At 45.7% G+C, this 21,952-nt stretch overlaps 1 protein-coding gene across 10 annotated transcripts in view; it reads right to left on the bottom strand.

The window, feature by feature from the left end:
* Window positions 1-21,952, bottom strand: part of LOC139407248 (NHS-like 1b) — a 167,280-nt gene that overhangs the window by 31,848 nt on the left and 113,480 nt on the right. The window contains exon 1 of one of the 10 annotated variants that reach the window (XM_071150859.1): window positions 873-1,011. The exons of the other annotated variants lie outside the window; for them this stretch is intronic. Coding sequence (XP_071006960.1) covers window positions 873-927 — 55 coding nt within the window. The 5' untranslated portion in view covers window positions 928-1,011. Of the gene's footprint in view, window positions 1-872; window positions 1,012-21,952 lie in introns of those variants that run through there. 10 annotated transcript variants of the gene reach the window in all.

Raw genomic sequence — 21,952 nt, 5'->3', positions numbered from 1 at the left:
GTGCATTAAAAATAAAAGTTTTGTGGTATACAGCAGTCAGCCAATCAGCATTCAGGGCTCAAACCACCCCGTTTATAATCCTGTATATAGCACTATAACCTATCAATACAAACAGAGAAACAATCACATGTGATGTGCAGGACCAGTGGAATAGAGGAGGTGTGCAGCAGAGCCAGAGGCTGATATCATCTACTCCTGATGACTCTGCATCATCACAGTGACAGTGACAGTGACAGCTGCAAGGTGGCTCTGTCCATGCAACGCATCACTCCATAAAACATCCCACTGTAGTTTAGGTTACCTACTGTATCAGAGTGTTAACGCCTCCTCTTTTCTACCTACACAGGTGTGTGGAAGGAGTCTGAAAACGCTGAGGTAAGGATTAACAAAGTTGATCTGAGAATTACAGTACACACAGTGCTAATAGAGGATACACCTGAGATTAGGATGAGCACAAACAGCTTTCAGTGAGAGCATGTCACCTCTCGCACACTCTCACACGCACGTCCCCAATCCCCTTACACACAGACCCTACTATCCTAAATTCATTCATAATTGCCCTAATTTCTACAAAATCCAAGAGAGCGCTTCAAATGAAAGAGAGGGCACTTTAACTCTAGCCGAGACGTTAACCCTTTAAACGCCTCTCCCACTGGTTACTAGGTAACAGAGAACAACAGTATGTACTCCGTCAGATCACAGAAACACCCCCCCCATGCCAATGTACTGTGTAACATTATCCACAACTAAAACTCATTTTATGAAAAGTCCTCTCAAAGTGACACCTGATCTGTCATTACTGGAAAATGAATGATATATTTAATAAAAGGGAAGGAAAGGCAGAGCAAATGAAACCAAAGTGTCTCTCTTACCCTTCCTCTTGAAGTATTTAATGACAGATTTTAACGAGGTCCCGATAAACACCATTATTCCAGTCGGTCTATAAGAATATCAATAGAACGGCCTTGTAAAGGCACAAGCCACGCAGATGAGCGAGGGAACGAGGAGGAGGACAGGACAGACGAGTGCTGCCGCCGCTCTTCTCCACTCACTCTATATGGTGGCTCAGCTCTGTGTGTGTGTGTGTGTGTGTCTGCTGTGTTCACAATGAGCCTCTCCCCCTCACACACACTGCCCACCCCCTCCTATCTCAGGCGCTGCCCAGACCTTTGAGGAACACACACACACACGCATGCACACACACACACACACAGCGGGAGGGGTGTAGAATCTGTTCCCTTGTGCTTTGGTTACCATGGAGTTCTCTCACCCTTTCTCTTCATTTCTCCCTATCCCTTTCTCGCTGTCTCTTATTCCCCTCTTTTTCTTTCTTTCTCTCTCCCTCTGCCTCTCTCTCCCTCTCCCTCTCCCTCTCTCTCCCTCTACAGGACTCTAAAGATTAAAGATTCAAACACGATGTAACAGTATGACCAGGAGTAATTATACTTAACTGTAAGGTATATGGATTTCATAAATACAGAATAAATAGGCTAGCCTACTCTCTTTCGCTCCCTCACTCCCACTCTGGGACCTGCCAAAGCACGCTCTCTCTCTCTCATGTCTGAATCTCACATCTCATCTCTGCTGTGAGTTTCTCTTCACTTCCCCAGTAGGGCTATGCTGGTCTGATATTCCCTCTCCTGCAGTAGACTTTAGTAGTTAGGGACACCACCTGCTTTGTACTCTGATGCACAAAGAAAGGACTGTTGACTTTTCTTAGAGACCAACAACGGTCCCTGACTGAATGTCTGTGTGTATGTCCCTTTTCATCTCACCACAACTCTGATCATTTTCTCCGTCATTCCTTCCCTCCCTCTCTCTGATCAGCCAGCCTGCTGTTAGCACACAGACTCTAAATCTGGGCCACATGAATATAGATCACATACAATCTGCCTATTGTCCATTCTGTGCAGCTTCTATCAGACACACACACACGTACGCACACACACAAACACACACACACATACAAAGCACTACGGAGATACACACACAAGTGTACACAGAAACTCAATTCTCTGCCTTCCCCTACTACTGCCCCGTATTCCTTTATGTCTTCCCAAATGGATGGGGGGATGGAGATGGGAGGGGGCTGAAACTGGAGCTTGAATGGGGTTGCAAATGATTGTTGAATTTGTGGGTACAAGGTCCCCCCCCCCTTCCAACCTTGTCTCCTCCTCTCCTGAATCTCTTTGCAGTGTACATTCACAATGCTGTGTGTGTGTGTGTGTGTGTGTGTGTGTGTGTGTGTGTGTGTGTGTGTGTGTGTGTGTGTGTGTGTGTGTGTGTGTGTGTGTACAGTATGTGTGTGCGTGTGTGTACAGTATGTGTGTTTGTGTATTTGACAGGTTCACTGCCACGCTCTAGTGTTCTGCAATGGCTGTGCCAGATTCACACAGAGAAGCATTCTGCAAGTTTCTCCTATCTCTCTCCTCAGCAAACCTTTCCCCCTCTCTCTATCCCCCCCCCCCCCTCTCTCTCTGACTCCCCACGCTTGGTGTGGGGCTCCTGGCCTGTTCTGTGATTGGGGTGAGCATCACACCATCTGACACGCGTACAGTATTAAGATAACATGCAAACACAAGCCGGCCATGGCTGCAGTGATTACAGGACCTATTGTTCTGAACACAGAGGGACCAGTAGACACGGCCAATGGATCTGCCATATGGAGGAGAAAACTAGACATCTCCTGGATTAGGCTTATCCCCCCCATCTATCCACCCTTCATCCTTGGCTTCATCCCTCTACCACAGACATGCTTTGAGGAGAGGAGACGCCCCAAAACAACACTAATATTAATTCTTCAAGCATTTCGCTATGCCCGCATATCAGCTAAATGTGTACGCGACCAATAAAATGAGATTGCTTTTGATACACGGCTTGACAAACACACGGCATCAGGTAAGGACCTCCGACTGAGGTGATCAGTCCCGGGAAAGACGCCTTCCAAAATGCTCAACATGTCAACCATTTGTCGTTTTCTGTTGACTTCCTAACTGACTAAGTGTAGAACTTCAGTCTTTCTGAAAAGCCCTTAATAAAACCAGATTCATTAATATTATACTAAAAGCCAATATATAGGCGTACAGCAGCAAGATGTTGAGAAAGTAGGCCTATGGGAGAACAGACTTGCTTAAACAAACGATAAGGAACCATAGAGGATGTGAATGAGTGAGAGAGCGAGAGATAAACAGGTATTGTTGAATGAACCACAGTAATAAAGACATGGAGCTGACAGATGGATGATCAGCTGAAGTGAACGATGACCGTCTTCTGCTCTACTTTCTCTCGCTCCAATTCTCCCTAATTCCGTCCCATTTTCACACCTCGTTTGGATCTCCTTCGCAACCCGACAGACGTGGCTTCACAACTACCCAGCGCGCACGCACGTACACACGCACAGCAAGTAACGAGATGAAACCTCCAGCAACACACTCAATCTCTCTCTCTCTCTTCCTGCACCCCCTTGCTACCCAGACAAACTCGCAAACCTCAATCCCGGTCCCCTCCAGTCCCAATTCTATCAGTCAACCCCTGAATCCAACCCCCCTCACCCCAAACTCCCCCTCTTCTTCCCATTCAACATTATAGACTATAAACCCTCCAGTAAAATGCCCAAAGCACCCCTCAACACATCCTGCCCCCCACCACTGTCAGAGCGCAGATTTATTTCTGTAATTGGACTAAAAGAGAAGAGGACCCACTGAGCCCTAAAACCACGAGGTAGCCTGGAGCCCCCACCCCAATCACCTAATGTCACATCTCAATCCATACCTTCTCTCCTTCCTTCTTTCAATCTGCACCTTCATGCATTCTCTCTCGCTCTCTCCTACTAAGGTCATCTATATATCGATTCCTTCCTCTCCTCTCTTCACCTCCTTTATTCTGTTCTCCTGCTCTAACCGTGACCGTGCATTCCCTCTTCAGCAAAACACAAACGCCATGAAAAATGGTGTGGGACAAACAGACAGGAAAGAACATGTGAGGGGGAAGCTTGTGTTCATTTTACAGCTCTTATCTCGTTTCTCTGAAATTACATGACCTTGATAAACCATAGAAAGTAGATCCCGGTATCAGACACATGACTCAAATGACACTAACTTTATGACGTATGGTATAATGTTTAACTCTGGGATAGGCCTACATTCAATATCATACTTTGATATCTCTGAACAGTAACAAAACCAACGACCACTCTCCTCAGTCTCCCTCCTCAGTATCCCTCCTCCCTCTCTCTCCTCACTCTCTCTGTGTGAATTATTTATAGTATGCCGGACGTCCCCCTCCTCTTTTTGTCTGTGAATGAGAGTGTAGCTGTTAGTAAACAGGAACTTGATCTAGCCTACAGTGCCTTCCAGCCCTTAGAGAAATGGACAACGTCATTTATAATCTATCAGCTAGAGACAGACAGATCGAGGGGGAGAGAGAGAAAGCGAAGAGGGGGAGAGAGAAAGAGATGAGGGGGAGAGAGAAAGAGACGAGGGGGAGGGAGAAAGAGAAGAGGGGAGAGTGAAAGAGAAGAGGGGGAGAGAGAAAGAGAAGAAGGGGAGAGAGAGAAAGAGAAGGGGAGAGAGAAAGAGAAGAGGGGGAGAGAGAGAAAGAGAAGAGGAGGAGAGAGAGAAAGAGAAGAGGAGGAGAGAGAAAGAGAAGAGGAGGAGAGAGAAAGAGAAGAGGGGGAGGGAGAAAGAGAAGAGGGGAGAGAGAGAAAGAGAAGAGGGGGAGAGAGAGAAAGAGAAGAGATAAAGAGAAGATGGGGAGAGAGAGAAAGAGAAGAGGGGGAGAGAGAAAGAGAAGAAGGAAGAGAGAAAGAGAAGAGGGGAGAGAGAAAGAGAAGAGGGGGAGAGAGAGAAAGAGAAGAGGGGGAGAGAGAGAAAGAGAAGATGGGGGGAGAGAGAAAGAGAAGAGGGAAGAGAGAAAGAGAAGAGGGGAGAGAGAGAAAGAGAAGAGGGGGAGAGAGAGAAAGAGAAGAGGGGGAGGGAGAAAGAGAAGAGGGGAGAGAGAAAGAGAAGAGGGGGAGAGAGAGAAAGAGAAGAGGGGGAGAGAGAGAAAGAGAAGAGGGGGAGGGAGAAAGAGAAGAGGGGAGAGAGAAAGAGAAGAGGGGGAGGGAGAAAGAGAAGAGGGAAGAGAGAAAGAGAAGAGGGGGAGAGAGAAAGAGAAGAGGGGGAGAGAGAGAAAGAGAAGAGGAGGAGAGAGAAAGAGAAGAGGAGGAGAGAGAAAGAGAAGAGGGGGAGGGAGAAAGAGAAGAGGGGAGAGAGAGAAAGAGAAGAGGGGGAGAGAGAGAAAGAGAAGATGGGGGGAGAGAGAAAGAGAAGAGGGGGAGAGAGAGAAAGAGAAGAGGAGGAGAGAGAAAGAGAAGAGGAGGAGAGAGAAAGAGAAGAGGGGGAGGGAGAAAGAGAAGAGGGGAGAGAGAGAAAGAGAAGAGGGGGAGAGAGAGAAAGAGAAGATGGGGGGAGAGAGAAAGAGAAGAGGGAAGAGAGAAAGAGAAGAGGGGGAGAGAGAAAGAGAAGAGGGGGAGAGAGAGAAAGAGAAGAGGGGGAGGGAGAAAGAGAAGAGGGGAGAGAGAAAGAGAAGAGGGGGAGGGAGAAAGAGAAGAAGGAAGAGAGAAAGAAAAGAGGGGGAGAGAGAAAGATAAGAGGGGGAGAGAGAGAAAGAGAAGAGGGGGAGGGAGAAAGAGAAGAGGGGGAGAGAGAGAAAGAGAAGAGGGGGAGAGAGAAAGAGAAAAGGGGGAGAGAGAAAGAGACGAGGGGGAGAGAGAAAGAGAAAAGGGGGAGAGAGAAAGAGACGAGGGGGAGAGAGAAAGAGAAGAGGGGGAGAGAGAAAGAGACGAGGGGGAGAGAGAAAGAGAAGAGGGGAGAGAGAAAGAGAAAAGGGGGAGGGAGAAAAAGAAGAGGGAAGAGAGAAATAGAAGAGGGGGAGAGAGAAAGAGACGAGGGGGAGAGAGAAAGAGAAGAGGGGGAGAGAGAGAAAGAGAAGAGGGGGAGAGAGAAAGAGAAGAGGGGGAGAGAGAAAGAGACGAGGGGGAGAGAGAAAGATAAGAGGGGGAGAGAGAGAAAGAGAAGAGGGGGAGAGAGAAAGAGAAGAGGGGGAGAGAGAAAGAGAAGAGGGGGAGAGAGAAAGAGAAGAGGGGGAGAGAGAAAGAGAAGAGGGGGAGGGAGAAAGAGAAGAGGGGAGAGAGAAAGAGAAGTGGGGGAGAGAGAAAGAACAAGAGAGAGGAGAGAAGGTTGCAATACAATTAGGCTACATTATTTCTCATGTACACACACTTTGACGACACACACACACACACACACACACACACACACACACACACACACACACACACACACACACACACACACACACACACACACACACAGACACAGACACACACAGAGGCCAGGTAAATAAACATGCTGTTGCTCTCTGATGAGTCTTGTTCTCCTGTTAATGACTTTAGCATGGTGCAAGGTTCCCATGCATCCCCAACACACCCACCCACCCACACTCTCTCTTGGAAACACTCAACCATAATAAACACACAATTGAACATTTTTGGACGGTATTCACAAGAAAGAAATAGGCCTAACCAAAGAGGCTGAGTAGAAAGCTATACCACCTCTCTCAAAGTCCATTTTGAGTGACATGTCCTTCTGTTCTCAGCAGGCCACTCAGACAGAGGTCAGCGAGCGACCCCTAGTCCATACTCTCCCCTCCGTCCCCACCACTCTTCTTTTCTTTCACCCCTTCTACTCTTTTCTCCCCCTTTCTGGGCTTTCCAACTGACCTGCTCTTTTGTGCCGGCTGAGGTCAGCACTGGGATTCCATCACAGTCAGCACTCACACGTACACAAACATGTGTGCACTGCACGCACGACACACTCACACGTACACAAACCTGTGTGCACTGCACGCACGACACACTCACACAAACATGTGTGCACTGCACGCACGACACACTCACACAAACATGTGTGCACTGCACGCACGACACACTCACACGTACACAAACCTGTGTGCACTGCACGCACGACACACTCACACAAACATGTGTGCACTGCACGCACGACACACTCACACGTACACAAACATGTGTGCACTGCACGCACGACACACTCACACGTACACAAACATGTGTGCACTGCACGCACGACACACTCACACGTACACAAACATGTGTGCACTGCACGCACGACACACTCACACAAACATGTGTGCACTGCACGCACGACACACTCACACAAACATGTGTGCACTGCACGCACGACACACTCACACAAACATGTGTGCACTGCACGCACGACACACTCACACGTACACAAACATGTGTGCACTGCACGCACGACACACTCACACGTACACAAACATGTGTGCACTGCACGCACGACACACTCACACAAACATGTGTGCACTGCACGCACGACACACTCACACGTACACAAACATGTGTGCACTGCACGCACGACACACTCACACGTACACAAACATGTGTGCACTGCACGCACGACACACTCACACAAACATGTGTGCACTGCACGCACGACACACTCACACGTACACAAACATGTGTGCACTGCACGCACGACACACTCACACAAACATGTGTGCACTGCACGCACGACACACTCACAAAACTTCAAAGGCTGGTTGTTGGACAAAAAGAGGGAAAACCAAAGAGAAACCAGGCTGGGACACAGAGTGAGTCAGGAGGACACAGACCGTATCCATGGGTGTCTGGGGATAGGATGATGTCATCAAAGTGAGCCAGGGGGATCTGACATGACATAAGGAGAAGAGGACATATTGTAAGCAGTGCCGGGATGATACCAGTATCGCAACATTCGTTGTAAGTCGTGGTAAGGAAACAAAACATGAAGCGGATTTAACTTCTTTAGGAAAACAGCCCTAATTTTTGAAACAAACATCATTTTTTTGTCATCCCCCCTCCATCCCCACAAACACCTCAACGTCACGCAAAACACCCAAACATGTTTACTAATCACAGTGGAGCCATTCGCTCCTCAGTGCCTGTGTGTTTATATAGCCCAGATCAAACTCTTCAGTGTTTACCATAGTAAAGATCAGGTCTTTACACTGCATTACACCAATCTGTTATCACCACCTACTGAACACACCCATCTGTTATCACCACCTACTGAACACACCAATCTGTTATCACCACCTACTGAACACACCAATCTGTTATCACCACCTACTGAACACACCCATCTGTTATCACCACCTACTGAACACACCAATCTGTTATCACCACCTACTGAACACACCAATCTGTTATCACCACCTACTGAACACACCAATCTGTTATCACCACCTACTGAACACACCCATCTGTTATCACCACCTACTGAACACACCAATCTGTTATCACCACCTATTGAACACACCCATCTGTTATCACCACCTACTGAACACACCCATCTGTTATCACCACCTACTGAACACACCCATCTCTTATCACCACCTATTGAACACACCAATCTGTTATCACCACCTACTGAACACACCCATCTGTTATCACCACCTATTGAACACACCAATCTGTTATCACCACCTATTGAACACACCAATCTGTTATCACCACCTATTGAACACACCCATCTGTTATCACCACCTATTGAACACACCAATCTGTTATCACCATCTACTGAACACACCCATCTGTTATCACCACCTACTGAACAACCATAGAGAGGGAGGTACTAGATGCCGGAAATAGCAGGCATTTGAAGAGGATGGATGCTGGGAGTGTGTGTGTGTGTGTGTGTGTGTGTGTGTGTGTGTGTGTGTATACTCTCAGCAAAAATCTACTTCAGACCACTTGAGTTGTTAACATTTCATTCCAGTGGAGGAGTTGTTTTGTGCGCTTAGGTTGATTAAGTAGGCCGCATTGTGTGTGTGTGCGTGTGTGTGTTGCAACGCTAGAAGAAATTGAACATATTATCTGCTACTTGAGTTGGTACAAATTAAAGAGTTTTATGTGCATTCAAGTCAATAGTGGAGGCTGCATTGTGTGTATTATTCTCTATGAAAGGGAGAGGGGCCTCCCTCTATAGGCCTCCCCTCTATTGTACTCCATGAGAAAACCTTCCAGACAAGGACACCCTGCTTTGAGTGCAGCGTGAGACCAAAGACACCATCACTAACATATTCAGTCCCTCCATATGTGCATCTGCATGTGAGGGGATTTCATCTAGCCTACAGAGAAAGCCGTCGGTGCAGTGGAGATAAATGAGATGCATGTTTTGTGTCTGTTCAAACACAAAACTATTCACATATAGGTGAGCATGAACAGATGAAATGCTCCTTTGAAGGGTAAAAGAACAACATGAAACCTAACATCAACTGTAAAGACGTAAAGAGTGAAAAAGAGAGATGGAATCAAAAGGAAAAAAGAGTGAGGAAGAGACCAGAGGAAAGCTGTGCAAAATTGTTCAAACTTCAAAGCCAAAGTTCTCTTGATGTGGCAGAAAAGCACTCAGTGCTAAAAGAACAAAGGAGCCATGTGTACTGAGAGAAAGAGGTCAGAGGTCAGAGGAGAGGTAAGGCCTGTACAGAGAAGGACTGGAAGGAAGACAGACATATAAACTTGGTCAAAGCTTGTCTGCATGAATGAGTGTGAAAAAGTCCCCACCTTAGTTAAATAGAGTTGGGTTCGCTCACCTGTAGCCTAAATGGTGAGAACTGGGTTACACACACAGCAGGGTCAGTGCTCATGACTCATTGCTGTCCATCAATTCTTGACCCAAGCAGATCCTACAGACCCTTTGTAATTCAAGCTAGTGTGTGTGTGTGTGTGTGTGTGTGTGTGTGCGACCTGGTGGATGCCTGTGCAATGGGTGACTGCAGGGTATTTAAAGGTCACCTGGGTATTTAGTACACTTGGTGGATGGTCATCCATCCAGTCCAAAGCGGTTTGTCTCTCCAACAAGCTTCCTTCCCCCTCCTCATCAACCTCCATCTCTCTCTGGGGAGGCCCTGAACAAAGGATCTTCATCAGATCCCCTCATTCCCAAAAAAGGGGCTTTATCTAACAAACATTCAAACCTGGGGACCTTTAAATGTTAGCATAGAGTAAAATAAAACAGGTGTTGCACTTCAAATGTGTCCCTGTGTAAAGCAGCCTCTCAAAATGTTATTTTATGAGCCGGCTGCTTTGTCCATCTGTAGTAACGGTCCCAGTGGAGAGGCTGGTAGCTCCCGGCCCCCCGTCACCTGGTATTTCTGCATACCTCTCTCCCTCTCTTTTAGAGAATGTAAATCTAACCCCATTTGCCTATTCCCCTGTTGACCCCAAAATGGATTGGTGGGAAACTCCTAATCCTACGAGTCCTTCTTCCACCATTTGTATTTCAGTCATTTAGCGCTCCTTTCCAGGCCAATTACTATCACACGTGCAAGTAGCCTAGTCAAATAAGGAGGCTCTAAGGCTGCGTTTACACAAGCAGCACAATTCAGACATTTTTACCACTAATTGGTCATTTGACCAATCATATCAGATTCTTTAACTCCGGCGCTGATCTGATTGGTCAAAAGACCAATTAGTGAAATAAAATATGGTAATTGAGCTGCCTGTGTAAACGCAGCCTAATAGTCCTGCTCCAATGCAGAGTGGTCCATAGTGGTTTAGAGCTGTATTTTACAAAGCAGTGTCCTTGGATGTCTTGAAGTGTGTCTTAAACCAAAATGCATCACGTTTATTATTCCGTAATGACCATTATCATAGTCCAATGGCTGTGTAATGTTGGCTAACACTGGGGTATTACAGTAGAGCATCATCTAGTCCATTAAAGATATAGAAACCCCATAAAGAGGCCCAGTCTACATTACTGGCCAGCCAGTCTGGCTCCATAGATATTGATCTGAGAACCCTCAATATGACTACACTATCCTCTTAGGACTGATCACATCATGACAAGACAAGGTGTGTGTGTGTGTGTGTTTGTCTGTGGAAAGTTCTGTAATCTCCTTCATTTTCCGTTTCCACCGGCAACCCAGTCTTAACACGTCCTTGTCACTATGCAGAATCATACCAGATTTATCGCTCTTTTGGCTCCCTTTTGTCATAGCACACACACACACACACACACACACACACACACACACACACACACACACACACACACACACACAATCCTCTCCCTATTGGGGCGTATGCTGGCTGAAGTGCTGCTGACCTACATCTCACACCAGCTCTGTCTGTCTATATGTAGTCGACTGCTGTCAACTCTACTCTCCACAGGGGAGGTGAGCCTCTTAACAATACTAATTTAATTAACCTCACACACACCACAATACATTTGATCTGATACAAACACACAGATGTTAGTATGGGTCAACAGGGTCTAGAACATCATTTAGGGCGGCAGGTAGCCTAGCGTTTAAGAGCGTTGGGCCAGTAACCGAAAGGTTGCTGGATCGAATCCTCAGGCCGACTAGGTGAAAAATCTGTCAATGTGCCCTTGAGCAAGGCACTTAACTGCTCTTGTATGTCGCTCTGGATAAGAGTGTCTGCTAAATGATTAAAATGTATAGACAGAGTATTATACTGCATGCGTAAGAGTTGACACTGTCCAGTGCCCCATAGGTGATTATCATTGCATTAGTGGGAGTCATGATTAGTGTGATAATCATAGCTATCATTAGCGTGGTCAACAAGCTAGCTATAGATGACCTTGCTTAGACTACTGTATCCACGCAGGACACAGCAAGGTAGCCTGTTAGCTTTCATGGTTAACAGTGAGGCGTTTGTCTCATTCATACACTGAGCCAGACAGACTGGGTTACTTTAGGGTAAGTGCCTCCACTAGCTCAAGGGCACAGAGCGGCAAGCCACTTGGGCCTGCACGGCATTTCAACGTAGGAGGAAGAGAGAGGAAGGGAGATCCTGTGGGTGTGTCTACGTTAGGGGAGAGCAGGCACTTTCATTTGGCCCAGTTTAACATGGCATCTCACCTCTCATCAGCCACGACAGGCGGTCATGGGGGACCGGGACTAACAACCAATCAACAATCCCCTTTACCACACGAGGACCAATCCACGCACGACCAGGAAGAGAGCTTGTCATTCAGATAATTTCCTACTTGTGTGATTCAACCAATCAGGGGTGATGGATGTTGGGTCTGGTGGCCCGGCAGTGAAAAGTGTCGATTTCCCATAATTTTCCATGTGCTTGATTGACTTTGGATTTGTCTGGCCAATCACATTGAACCCATCCCTGCTGGATCTGTCTGTGACAGTCATCCTGTGTGTGTGACCTTGGATTTATCCAACTTATCACATTGACACCCCCCCCCCCCCCCCCTCTGCTGAGTGAGTGTGTGTGTGTGTGTGTATGTGTGTGGCCTATACAGCCAACAGGATATGACCCAAAACCCACCAATAATGATCACTTCCTACTAGAGGTCGACCGATTAATCGGAATGGCCGATTAATTGTATTTTTGGACACCGATTTTTTTTGGTTTATTTTTACACCTTTATTTAACAAGGCAAGTCAGTTAAGAACACATGCTTATTTACAATGACAGCCTAGGAACGGTGGGTTAACTGCCTCGTTCAGGGGCAGAACAACAGATTTTCACCTTATCAGCTCGGGGGATCCAATCTTGCAACCTTACAGTTAACTCTAACCACCTGATTACATTGCACTCCACGAGGAGCCTACCTGTTACATGCTGACCAGACCGGACACGTCGCGTGCGCGAGCGTCGCAAAATACATTTAGAAATCCAAGTTATTCAATTATTGCACCCACACTGCTCGCACACGCCAAGGGCTAAAATAGAAGTCGTTCCTATTTCTGACGCAGATCGCGGTAATACAATTAAAGTTTAGATGCGATCACCATATAAGTTCAAAAATGAAAAAGCCTGGAAGGAGTAGAGATGACTAGAAACGATTCGGTTGGCCGTTTTATGTGTCGATTAATTGTCGGAGTAGAGGTCCTTTTCAGGTAAAATAACAACTCAATGTTTATATCCCAGGACAAATTAGCTAGCAACAGCAAGCTAGCTAAATAGGACAAATTAACGTTAGCTAGCAAGTGCAAGCTAGCTAGCTAAATTGCCATACATGTTTAATGCTTTTCGACCTGTCCCCAAATTAATGTTATTGGTTCAGAGTTTGTTTTGATATTTTAACCTGCATGTCATGATCGCGTTTGGTGTGGCGCGGCAAAATAAATTAATGCACGATAGCGCACGTGCGCAGCTGGTTTGGGTTCCGTGTTACGCGAACGCAGTCAGAAGTTGCTAGCTAGCATTAAAAAACAATCAATCATAATCACTAGTTAACTACACATGGTTGATAATATTATTAGCGTGTCCTGCGTTGCATATAATCTGACTGAACATACAAGTATCTTACTGAGCGGTGGTAGGCAGCAGCAGGCTCGTAAGCATTCATTCAAACAGTACTTTCGTGCGTTTTGCCAGCAGCTCTTCGTTGTGCATCAAGCCATGCACTATTTATGACTTCAAGCCTATCAACTCCCGAGATGAGGCTGGTGTAACCGAAGTGAAATGGCTAGCTAGTTAGTGGGGTGCGCACTAATAGCGTTTCAAACATCACTCGCTCTGAGACTTGGAGTGGTTGTTCCCCTTGCTCTGCATGGGTAATGCTGCTTCGAGGGTGGCTGTTGTCGATGTGTTCCTGGTTCGAGCCCATGGAGGAGCGAGGAGAGGGACGGAAGCTATACTGTTACACTGGCAATACTAAAGTGCCTATAAGAACATCCAATAGTCAAAGGTTAATGAAATACAAATGGTATAGAGGGAAATAGTCCTATAATTCCTATAATAACTACAACCTAAAACTTCTTACCTGGGAATATTGAAGACTCATGTTAAAAGGAACCACCAGCTTTCATATGTTCTCATGTTCTGAACAAGGAACTTAAACATTAGCTTTCTTACATGGCACATATTGCACTTTTACTTTCTTCTCCAACACTTTGTTTTTGCATAATTTAAACCAAATAGAACAGGTTTCATTATTTATTTGAGGCTAAATTGATTTTATTGATGTATTATATTAAGTTAAAATAAGTGTTCATTCAGTGTTGTTGTAAATGTCATTATTACAAATAAATAAATAAAATCGGCTGATTAATCGGTATCGGCTTTTTTGGTCCTCCAATTATCGGTATCGGCGTTGAAAAATCATAATCGGCCGACCTCTACTTCCTACACAACAACCCAGTGTCCCAGTCCCCAAGCAGAGCCACCCCATCATATACAGTCCCCATACATAGCAAATAGGAACAGATTACACTGTCTCTGACGCCACTCACTTTATTAGGTAACATTATAGGACACAACAGCAGTAGCTGTCTAGCCAAACCCAGCCCACACTGTAAATACAGTATTGTATTGACTCTGTCTCTATACCCAGCTCTGTGTGTGTGAATCTGACCAGAACCTAACCAGGTCAGTCTGATGTTAGGACCATAGGGGTTGAGATTATGTGTAATAGTCACAGTAATAGCACAGATAAGACTATAGGGCCCATTACCTGTATAGTAACATACTGTACCACAGGTTTAGTAGGCTGTAACATAGTGAGATCAGTGAGTATTTCTGGCCAGAGAAAGATTAGAGCTCCTGGGACCACATCGACATGGAATCCGTATCACTGAACATGCACACTAAAAGCATTCTGGGATCGCTGGTGTCATCTGTCCAAAGTGAAAGGGGGATCTATGTCTGGGTGTGTGTGTGTGTGTGTGTGTGTGTGTGTGTGTGTGTGTGTGTGTGTGTGTGATGCGGGGGAGGGGATCCTTAGACCTTGTCTGAGAAACAGGCAGCCCCTAAAATCCACTTAACCCCTCCCTCCCTTTCTCTCTCCATATTCAACCCCCAAATTGCTTAATAAAAAACCTCTCACCTTTTGCTCCCTCCCTCACACCCCACTGTCACATCTAAGTCATTATGGATGGAAGGATTAATAGAGAAAGGCACCATTCAAATACAATGAGTGTGCCCCCATAATGATCCCACAGGAAAACAAGGGTAAATCACTGATCAAACATCCCAAATTAAAGACCCTGTTGTTTTGAAATCAAATGTGACATGACACCAAACTTCTGTGTGGGGTTAAATGATAAAAACCTGTAGTTCTTTTTGATAGAAAATTAGAATTGGATTAATTACCTAAGGTAGTTTACATAATGCTATGAATATGTTCATTCAATTATATTAATCATTTCTGTGAATTACAGGGGCTTTCCAAATGCTTTATTGCTACACATGGTTAGCCCATCAGCACTATAATCATGGGACAACAGTGGTCTACTATCCCTACACAAGAGCAGTCTACAGTGATGCTGCTGGTTGGTTATGTAGTGCCACCATGTGGTAGAAACATGCAACTGCAGACCCAATGGAACGTAATTCCATTGTTTATAACCAAGTGGGAAAAAATTTGAAAGTTTAAAGTTACCTAAAAACATTTAAAAGTAGTTTAATTAAACTACAGCCATTTCACCAACTTCAGTCATGCAAACTGAGTCCCCTGTAGTTTCATGGCCATAATAACGTGTGCCTATACCTCTGCACTGACAACCAAATGTGCTTTTCTTTCTTACCCCAATGATTTTCACCATAATCAATTTACACATGAGGCGTGGAAGCCCTCAAAAGAGGGTTGCCATGGTGAGGATGGCTCATTAGCACGGTGGAATTAAAAGAGCCTCTTAAAAACACAGCAGCATCCCCTCTTTACTCTCCTCTTCCCGGCTCTCCTCTGTTCTAATGAGTCTCTACAGCATAAAGGGGAGCTGCAGCGTATTCAGGATGCTTGGCTTAATGGAGCCTCCAGCTGATTCACTCATAAAGGGCGTGGGGCTGAGGATAAGACTGGGGGCATGTTTGTGGCCTAGGACTGGGGTTTGAAACAAGGGTAGGGGGTCCAGTATTGATGGGTGGGGGGGGGGGGATCGATAGTTACATATCACTATATTATTTTGGGACAATATTATATCGATATTTGACTCCAAGTGTCTCTTTTGTATTGTTTTTGCTACTGTAAGTAGAGGTAGCTGGCACTAGTCTGCAGTACTTAAGCCAAAACTCTATAGCTCGTTGTCCATCTTCTATAGCGTGTTCTCCAGCCAAGACGTTTCCACGCATTTATTTATCTGACTTATCAAAACTTGTTTTCTCATGCTCTCTTGTCTCTTTGCAGCAGATATATGGTGAGAAATATGCTTGGAACATCAAATCGCAGTATCGACCGGCAAGAATCGCAATACATTTCTTAAGTGTTGTGATAATATTGTATCGTGAGGTCCCTGGCAACGCCCAGCCCTAGGGTCCAGGGTCTATGGCTGGGGTTTGAAACAAGGGTACAGGGGATCCAGGTTCTAAGGCTTGGGATGGGGCTAGGACTCTATGACTGAGGACATAGGACTAGGGCTCTATGACTGAGGACTAGGGCTCTATGACTGAGGACTAGGGCTCTATGACTGAGGACCTAGGACTAGGGCTGGGGCTCTATGACTGAGGACCTAGGATTATGACTGAGGACTAGGGCTCTATGACTGAGGACCTAGGACTATGACTGAGGACCTAGGACTAGGGCTCTATGACTGAGGACCTATCTATGACTGAGGGCCTAGGACTAAGACTGAGGGCCTAGGACTAGGGCTCTCTGACTGAAGACCTAGGACTGACTGAGGACCTAGGACTAAGACTGAGGACTAGGGCTCTATGACTGAGGACCTAGGACTATGACTGAGGACTATGACTGAGGACCTAGGACTATGACTAAGGACCTAGGATAAGGGCTGGGCTCTATGGGACCGGGGTTGAGAATGAAGAATAAGACAGGATAATATTATGCTATTCAACCCCCTTATTAAAGGGCAATGCGCAACTGTGAATAATCATGCAACTCTTCTCTGAAGCCAATTGTAGCCACTAAAACATGCAGTACCCAATCTGATTGTATGAGGGGTAGGATTGGGAGCAACCCAGAAAGACCTCAGTGGAAGCAGCTTGGAGCTGATAAAAGCCCAATCTGAACAGAGAAGTAATTAAATAAATGAGTTTGAGCCAGGCCATTTAGTGCTTAAACACTGTTATCCTGTACTAGGCATAAATGAAACAGGGTAACACACAGCACTACGGTTGAATTAAATATGGCTCGGGCTGTAGTGAGGACATGGAACTGCACGAATGACTCCATCCTATCAGCCTAATATTCTACTAGCCTCCTGGAAATTAATCTCCAAAAAGCACACTACAGGCCTAAAACAGGACTGCATGCTTGAGCGCGCGCACACACACACACACACACACACACACACACACACACACACACACACACACACACACACGCACACACTCGGAATTAACTCACACAAGCAGTAAACAGGCTTCTCCACCTAGCTACACATATTCAGGCTGCTAATACTATTAGACAGCAGGTCAGTACAGATTAACTCTGTATGGCCTTTCAACTCAACCCTCTCTGCAATGTGTCAGCGCTGGGCAGAATGGAATGTCGCCTCACACACATCTGTAAAACATCCTCACATAACACAAGACAGGTGACAGGGGCACAGCCCATGAGAGGGAGAGGGGGATGAAAGAGGTAGAGGTGTAGAGGGAGACCCCAAGAGGTACGGGTGTCCTTTGTAGTTCAGTTGGTAGAGAGCATGGCACTTGTAACACCAGGGTAGAGGGTTCAATTCCCGGGACCACCCGTAAGTAAAATGAATGCACTCGTGACTAACTTGTTTTGGATGAAAACGTCTGCTAAATGGCATATATTATTATATTATACGGATATGGACTGACTTACCCAAAGCCTCACAGCCTTATGTCCTCGCTGCCATCATAATCTAATTCATAAGATCAGGCTCCAGCCATACACACACTATACCACTAGGGGGCTCTCCATCCTTTACAGGGGCATCAGCCAAGCTCAGAAAATAAACCACAGGGTTATCCCTAATAATGTAATCAACTCCTTAAGTAAAAGTCACACAGATGTGACAGTGTGCAGCCCCACTACCTGTCACAGACCGACAGGAGGACTCAGGTCTTAGCCACACATGATGGAAGTGTCACCTATTAGAGCTTAACAAGGCAGGCGTCCCTCCATTACTCACAGAACTAACCATGCAGCACCAATTACTGCTTCATTCAATGCCGAGGGGCAGAGCCAGGGTAACTGAATTAGGCTTGAAGGGACGTGGGGTGGGTGAGGCACACAGGCGAGTTAACACACACACACACACTTCATCAGAGACATGTAAGCTTGGGGAAATGCTAAGCGTTTATGAACAAACATCTTTCATTATGGGTCATTCGTGACTCTGTAGTCAACATTGTTTGTGTGTGTGTGTGTGTGTGGGGGGGGGGGGGGGGAGAGAAACACAGAGACAGACACAAAGACAAAGAGCAAGAGAGAATGAGAGGGGGGGGAGAGCGAGAGCGAGAGAGAAAAATAAACTGTTTGGGATAAATCCTCTATCCCACCAAGATGAGCTATCACACTTTCTCAAACTGTCTTCAACCCGCCAACGGTGGGATTCAGGGAAACTGTGTGTGTCTGTAGGGGGTGGGACTAATGTGTAACAATGTGTCTTTGTGACTGTTCCTGTTCAAATCCCACAGTTAATCAGGCAGAGGAAGGACTTCTTTTGTGCTCCCCTCCCTCAGCAGGGGCCATATAAACACACACACACACACACACACACACACACACACACACACACACACACACACACACACACACACACACACACACTTCTGGGGCATGGGTTGACACCATTGTCTAGTTTTCAACGATGAAATAAATCCTCTTATCCTTCATCTCAACCTCTGTTTCCATCTCCTCAGCGATCCCCTCTCCTATAGCTGTGTATGTATAGCTATAAACCATGCTAATCCATGACTGGATAAAGGAGAGGTGCTTGACCAAACGGGTAATGCGGTCTGATGTAAGGTGTGCTGCCGACCGTGTTTAAGGCGTCAGCCTCAGTCATGTCACAGAGATATGACCAACGAGGTCAAGGTAAAGGGAACAGTCTTGCCCAGATCAGAGAGAGAAGGAGAGAAAGAGCTTCATGTACAGTGCAGGGAAAAGTCTTTTCCCCCTTTCTGATTTTCTCTATTTTTTTTGCATATTTGTGATACTGAATGTTATCAGATCTTCAACCAAAACCTAATATTAAAGAGAACAAGAGTTTACAAATACCCCCCAAAATGATACTTATTTTATGTATTGAATTAACAAAGTTATGCAACATCCCCATCCACTCAACGGGAGCTGAATCGCAGCTGGGTCATGCAGTTTATGCTTGAAAACCCACAAATATCGCTGAGTTAAAGCAGTTCTGCATGGACAAGTTGGCCAAAATTCCTCCACAGCGATGTGAAAGGCTGATCAACAACTACAGGAAGTGTTTGGTTGGAGTCATTGCAGCTAAAGGTGGAACAACCAGTTATTGAGTGTAAGGGGGCAATAACTTTTTCACACAGGAGCATTGGGTGTGGCGTAACTTTGTTTATGAAATAAATACGTAATTGTTGTGTTATTTGTTTACTCCCTTTATCTAATATCAGGTTTTGGTTGAAGATCTGATAACATTCCGTATCAAAAATTGAACATTTGAAAGGGGGCAAATAGTTTCCCGGAGTTACATGATGTATATGTAAGGCATGATACAAGACAAACACTCTCATTTACACTAACCGCAGTCAAATTCCCCATGCAGGTTTCCCTCACCTCCCTCTAGTTCTCAAAAAAGCCCACTGATTTCATTAGGGCCTATTTCCATTTCCCATTCCTATTCCAGAAGGAAGCCTGCTCCTCTGCCACTCAGAGGTCCTCTGGGCCCCCGGGGGAGCTGTTGGCTGTGATTGGTCAAACCTTGGACCTGCGTGTGTATGCCCACTGGGGGGCTTATGAAGGATCTGGAGAACACCTGCTACACATCTAAACTGGTAACTAAAGAACATGAGAGAGGAGGGAGAAGAGAGACTAGACAGATAGAATGGGTAGAGAACGGATACTGTAAGACAGGAAGGAAAATGGTGAATGAAGTGGAAGCTGTATAGAGAGAAGAAGAGCATAGAGGAAGAGAGATGTACAAGAGAGACAGGAAGGAAAATGGTGAATGAAGTGGAAGCTGTATAGAGAGAAGAAGAGCATAGAGGAAGAGAGATGTACAAGAGAGACAGGAAGGAAAACGGTGAATAAAGTGGAAGGTGTATAGAGAGAAGAAGAGCATAGAGGAAGAGAGATGTACAAGAGGGACAGGAAGGAATTACACCTAGCCTCAAAGCTCTGTGTCAGCTGCCGTCTGTTCACCGTAGCGTAAATACAGCGTGACTAGAGCGTTAATACAACGTACAGCGCAGGCACAATACTGTACCAATGTGGGCAACATCTTGAGCTGTCACGGCGCATTAAGCAAAACAGGCCTGAGCAGGGACGCTAGTCTGGCTCGCATTGTTACGCTAAACACATAAGAATAAGTGATTCATCACACACACACACACACACACACACACACACACACACACACACACACACACACACACACACACACACACACACACACACACACACACACACACACACACACACTCAAGCGCAATATCATAAAGACTCAGTACAGTATTAGTCTAGCTGCGTTAAAGAATGCAACATTTTGTTTATTGATCAATGACTATAAAAACCTCCTCTCTCCTCACCCCATTCGATAGGTTCTTTATTAACTCTCCAAGGTGAAAGTCAGTCACCTCTGCTACCTACTACTGTCCCCCACATCACCACATCCTGTCATCTCTGTCACAGTCCAACACAGGGATGTCCCATCACCCCCAGCTGCCGGTTATGGTTCAGGGTTCCTCTTTATTTGTGTATCTTACTGCACATTCTGATGTCCGGTGTCTGCACTCAGCACGCATTGACATGTTCGGACACACACTCAAATACACACACACGGCACCCATACATTACAGTAACTGCAAAACATTCAGCATATTTCTAGAATTTAGGAAGAGAAAGGCCTAGAAAGAAAAATACTAAAGACTGACTTTTATCATGGATGGGTTGTTTATGTGCTATCAATTAATGGTAATATTTGGGCTCTGCTCCCAGAGGTCGTTTAACTAACTCTCTGATGCCCTCAGCTCGGCCGCCAGAACCTCTGCCACCACTCACAGGTCAAAGGTTAGAGGTCACCACAGCACACCCTGATGGCACAACAAATGACCCCCAACGAAGGAGTCACACACTCGCTCTGACTCACACACCACACACACACACACAAAAAAAAAACAAGGACAGACGGCACAGATCACACAATTACAACTACTGCAAATCACATAATGGGAGGAGACAAAGCACCGGCTTGAGAGTGGCTGTACCACATGTCTCCCATAGAAACACACTAACACTGTTCCAACAGGATAGTCTAAAACAACATTACTGACAAGGCCTGTTCACAACAACAGATTTGTCTCTGCAAAGCCACTATGAGCATTCCAGTGTTTCCCCTAGGATTTTTTCAGCAGCAGTGGCAAAGTTAGCATAGGGTATGGGGAGGGGTTGTAGAAGTGGGCGTGGCCAATGGGCGGTCTCCGACCCAACATTTTAGAAGCCCTTCTCTTGGCCGCAGAAACAAAACAATGCTGTTTTAAAGCTACTTTCCTGTAATTCTACACAATTTGCCATGGGGCTGAGAGAAAATGTGCAGTTTTAAAGATAATTTCTACACATTTTGCAATGGCTTATGCTACCTGAGTTACAATTTCTTTGGGGGAACATTACCTTGTTGGAATTGTAGATTCTCCCGAACTGTCTAGTTTTTATTTTGGTGATTGTTAGTTCTCTCTTATTAAAAATATATAACTCTACAATATTTTCTACACACTTTATATCTGGTTTCAGTAGTTTAAGTTTACACTGAAAATGTTTTACCATCCCAATTTTTTGGAGTGGCA

This window comes from Oncorhynchus clarkii, chromosome 4 (genome assembly GCF_045791955.1).
Source record: "Oncorhynchus clarkii lewisi isolate Uvic-CL-2024 chromosome 4, UVic_Ocla_1.0, whole genome shotgun sequence".
NCBI lineage: Eukaryota > Metazoa > Chordata > Actinopteri > Salmoniformes > Salmonidae > Oncorhynchus > Oncorhynchus clarkii.
Note: the sequence above shows the minus strand (reverse complement) of the source record. Positions and strands in the feature narration are given on the sequence as shown.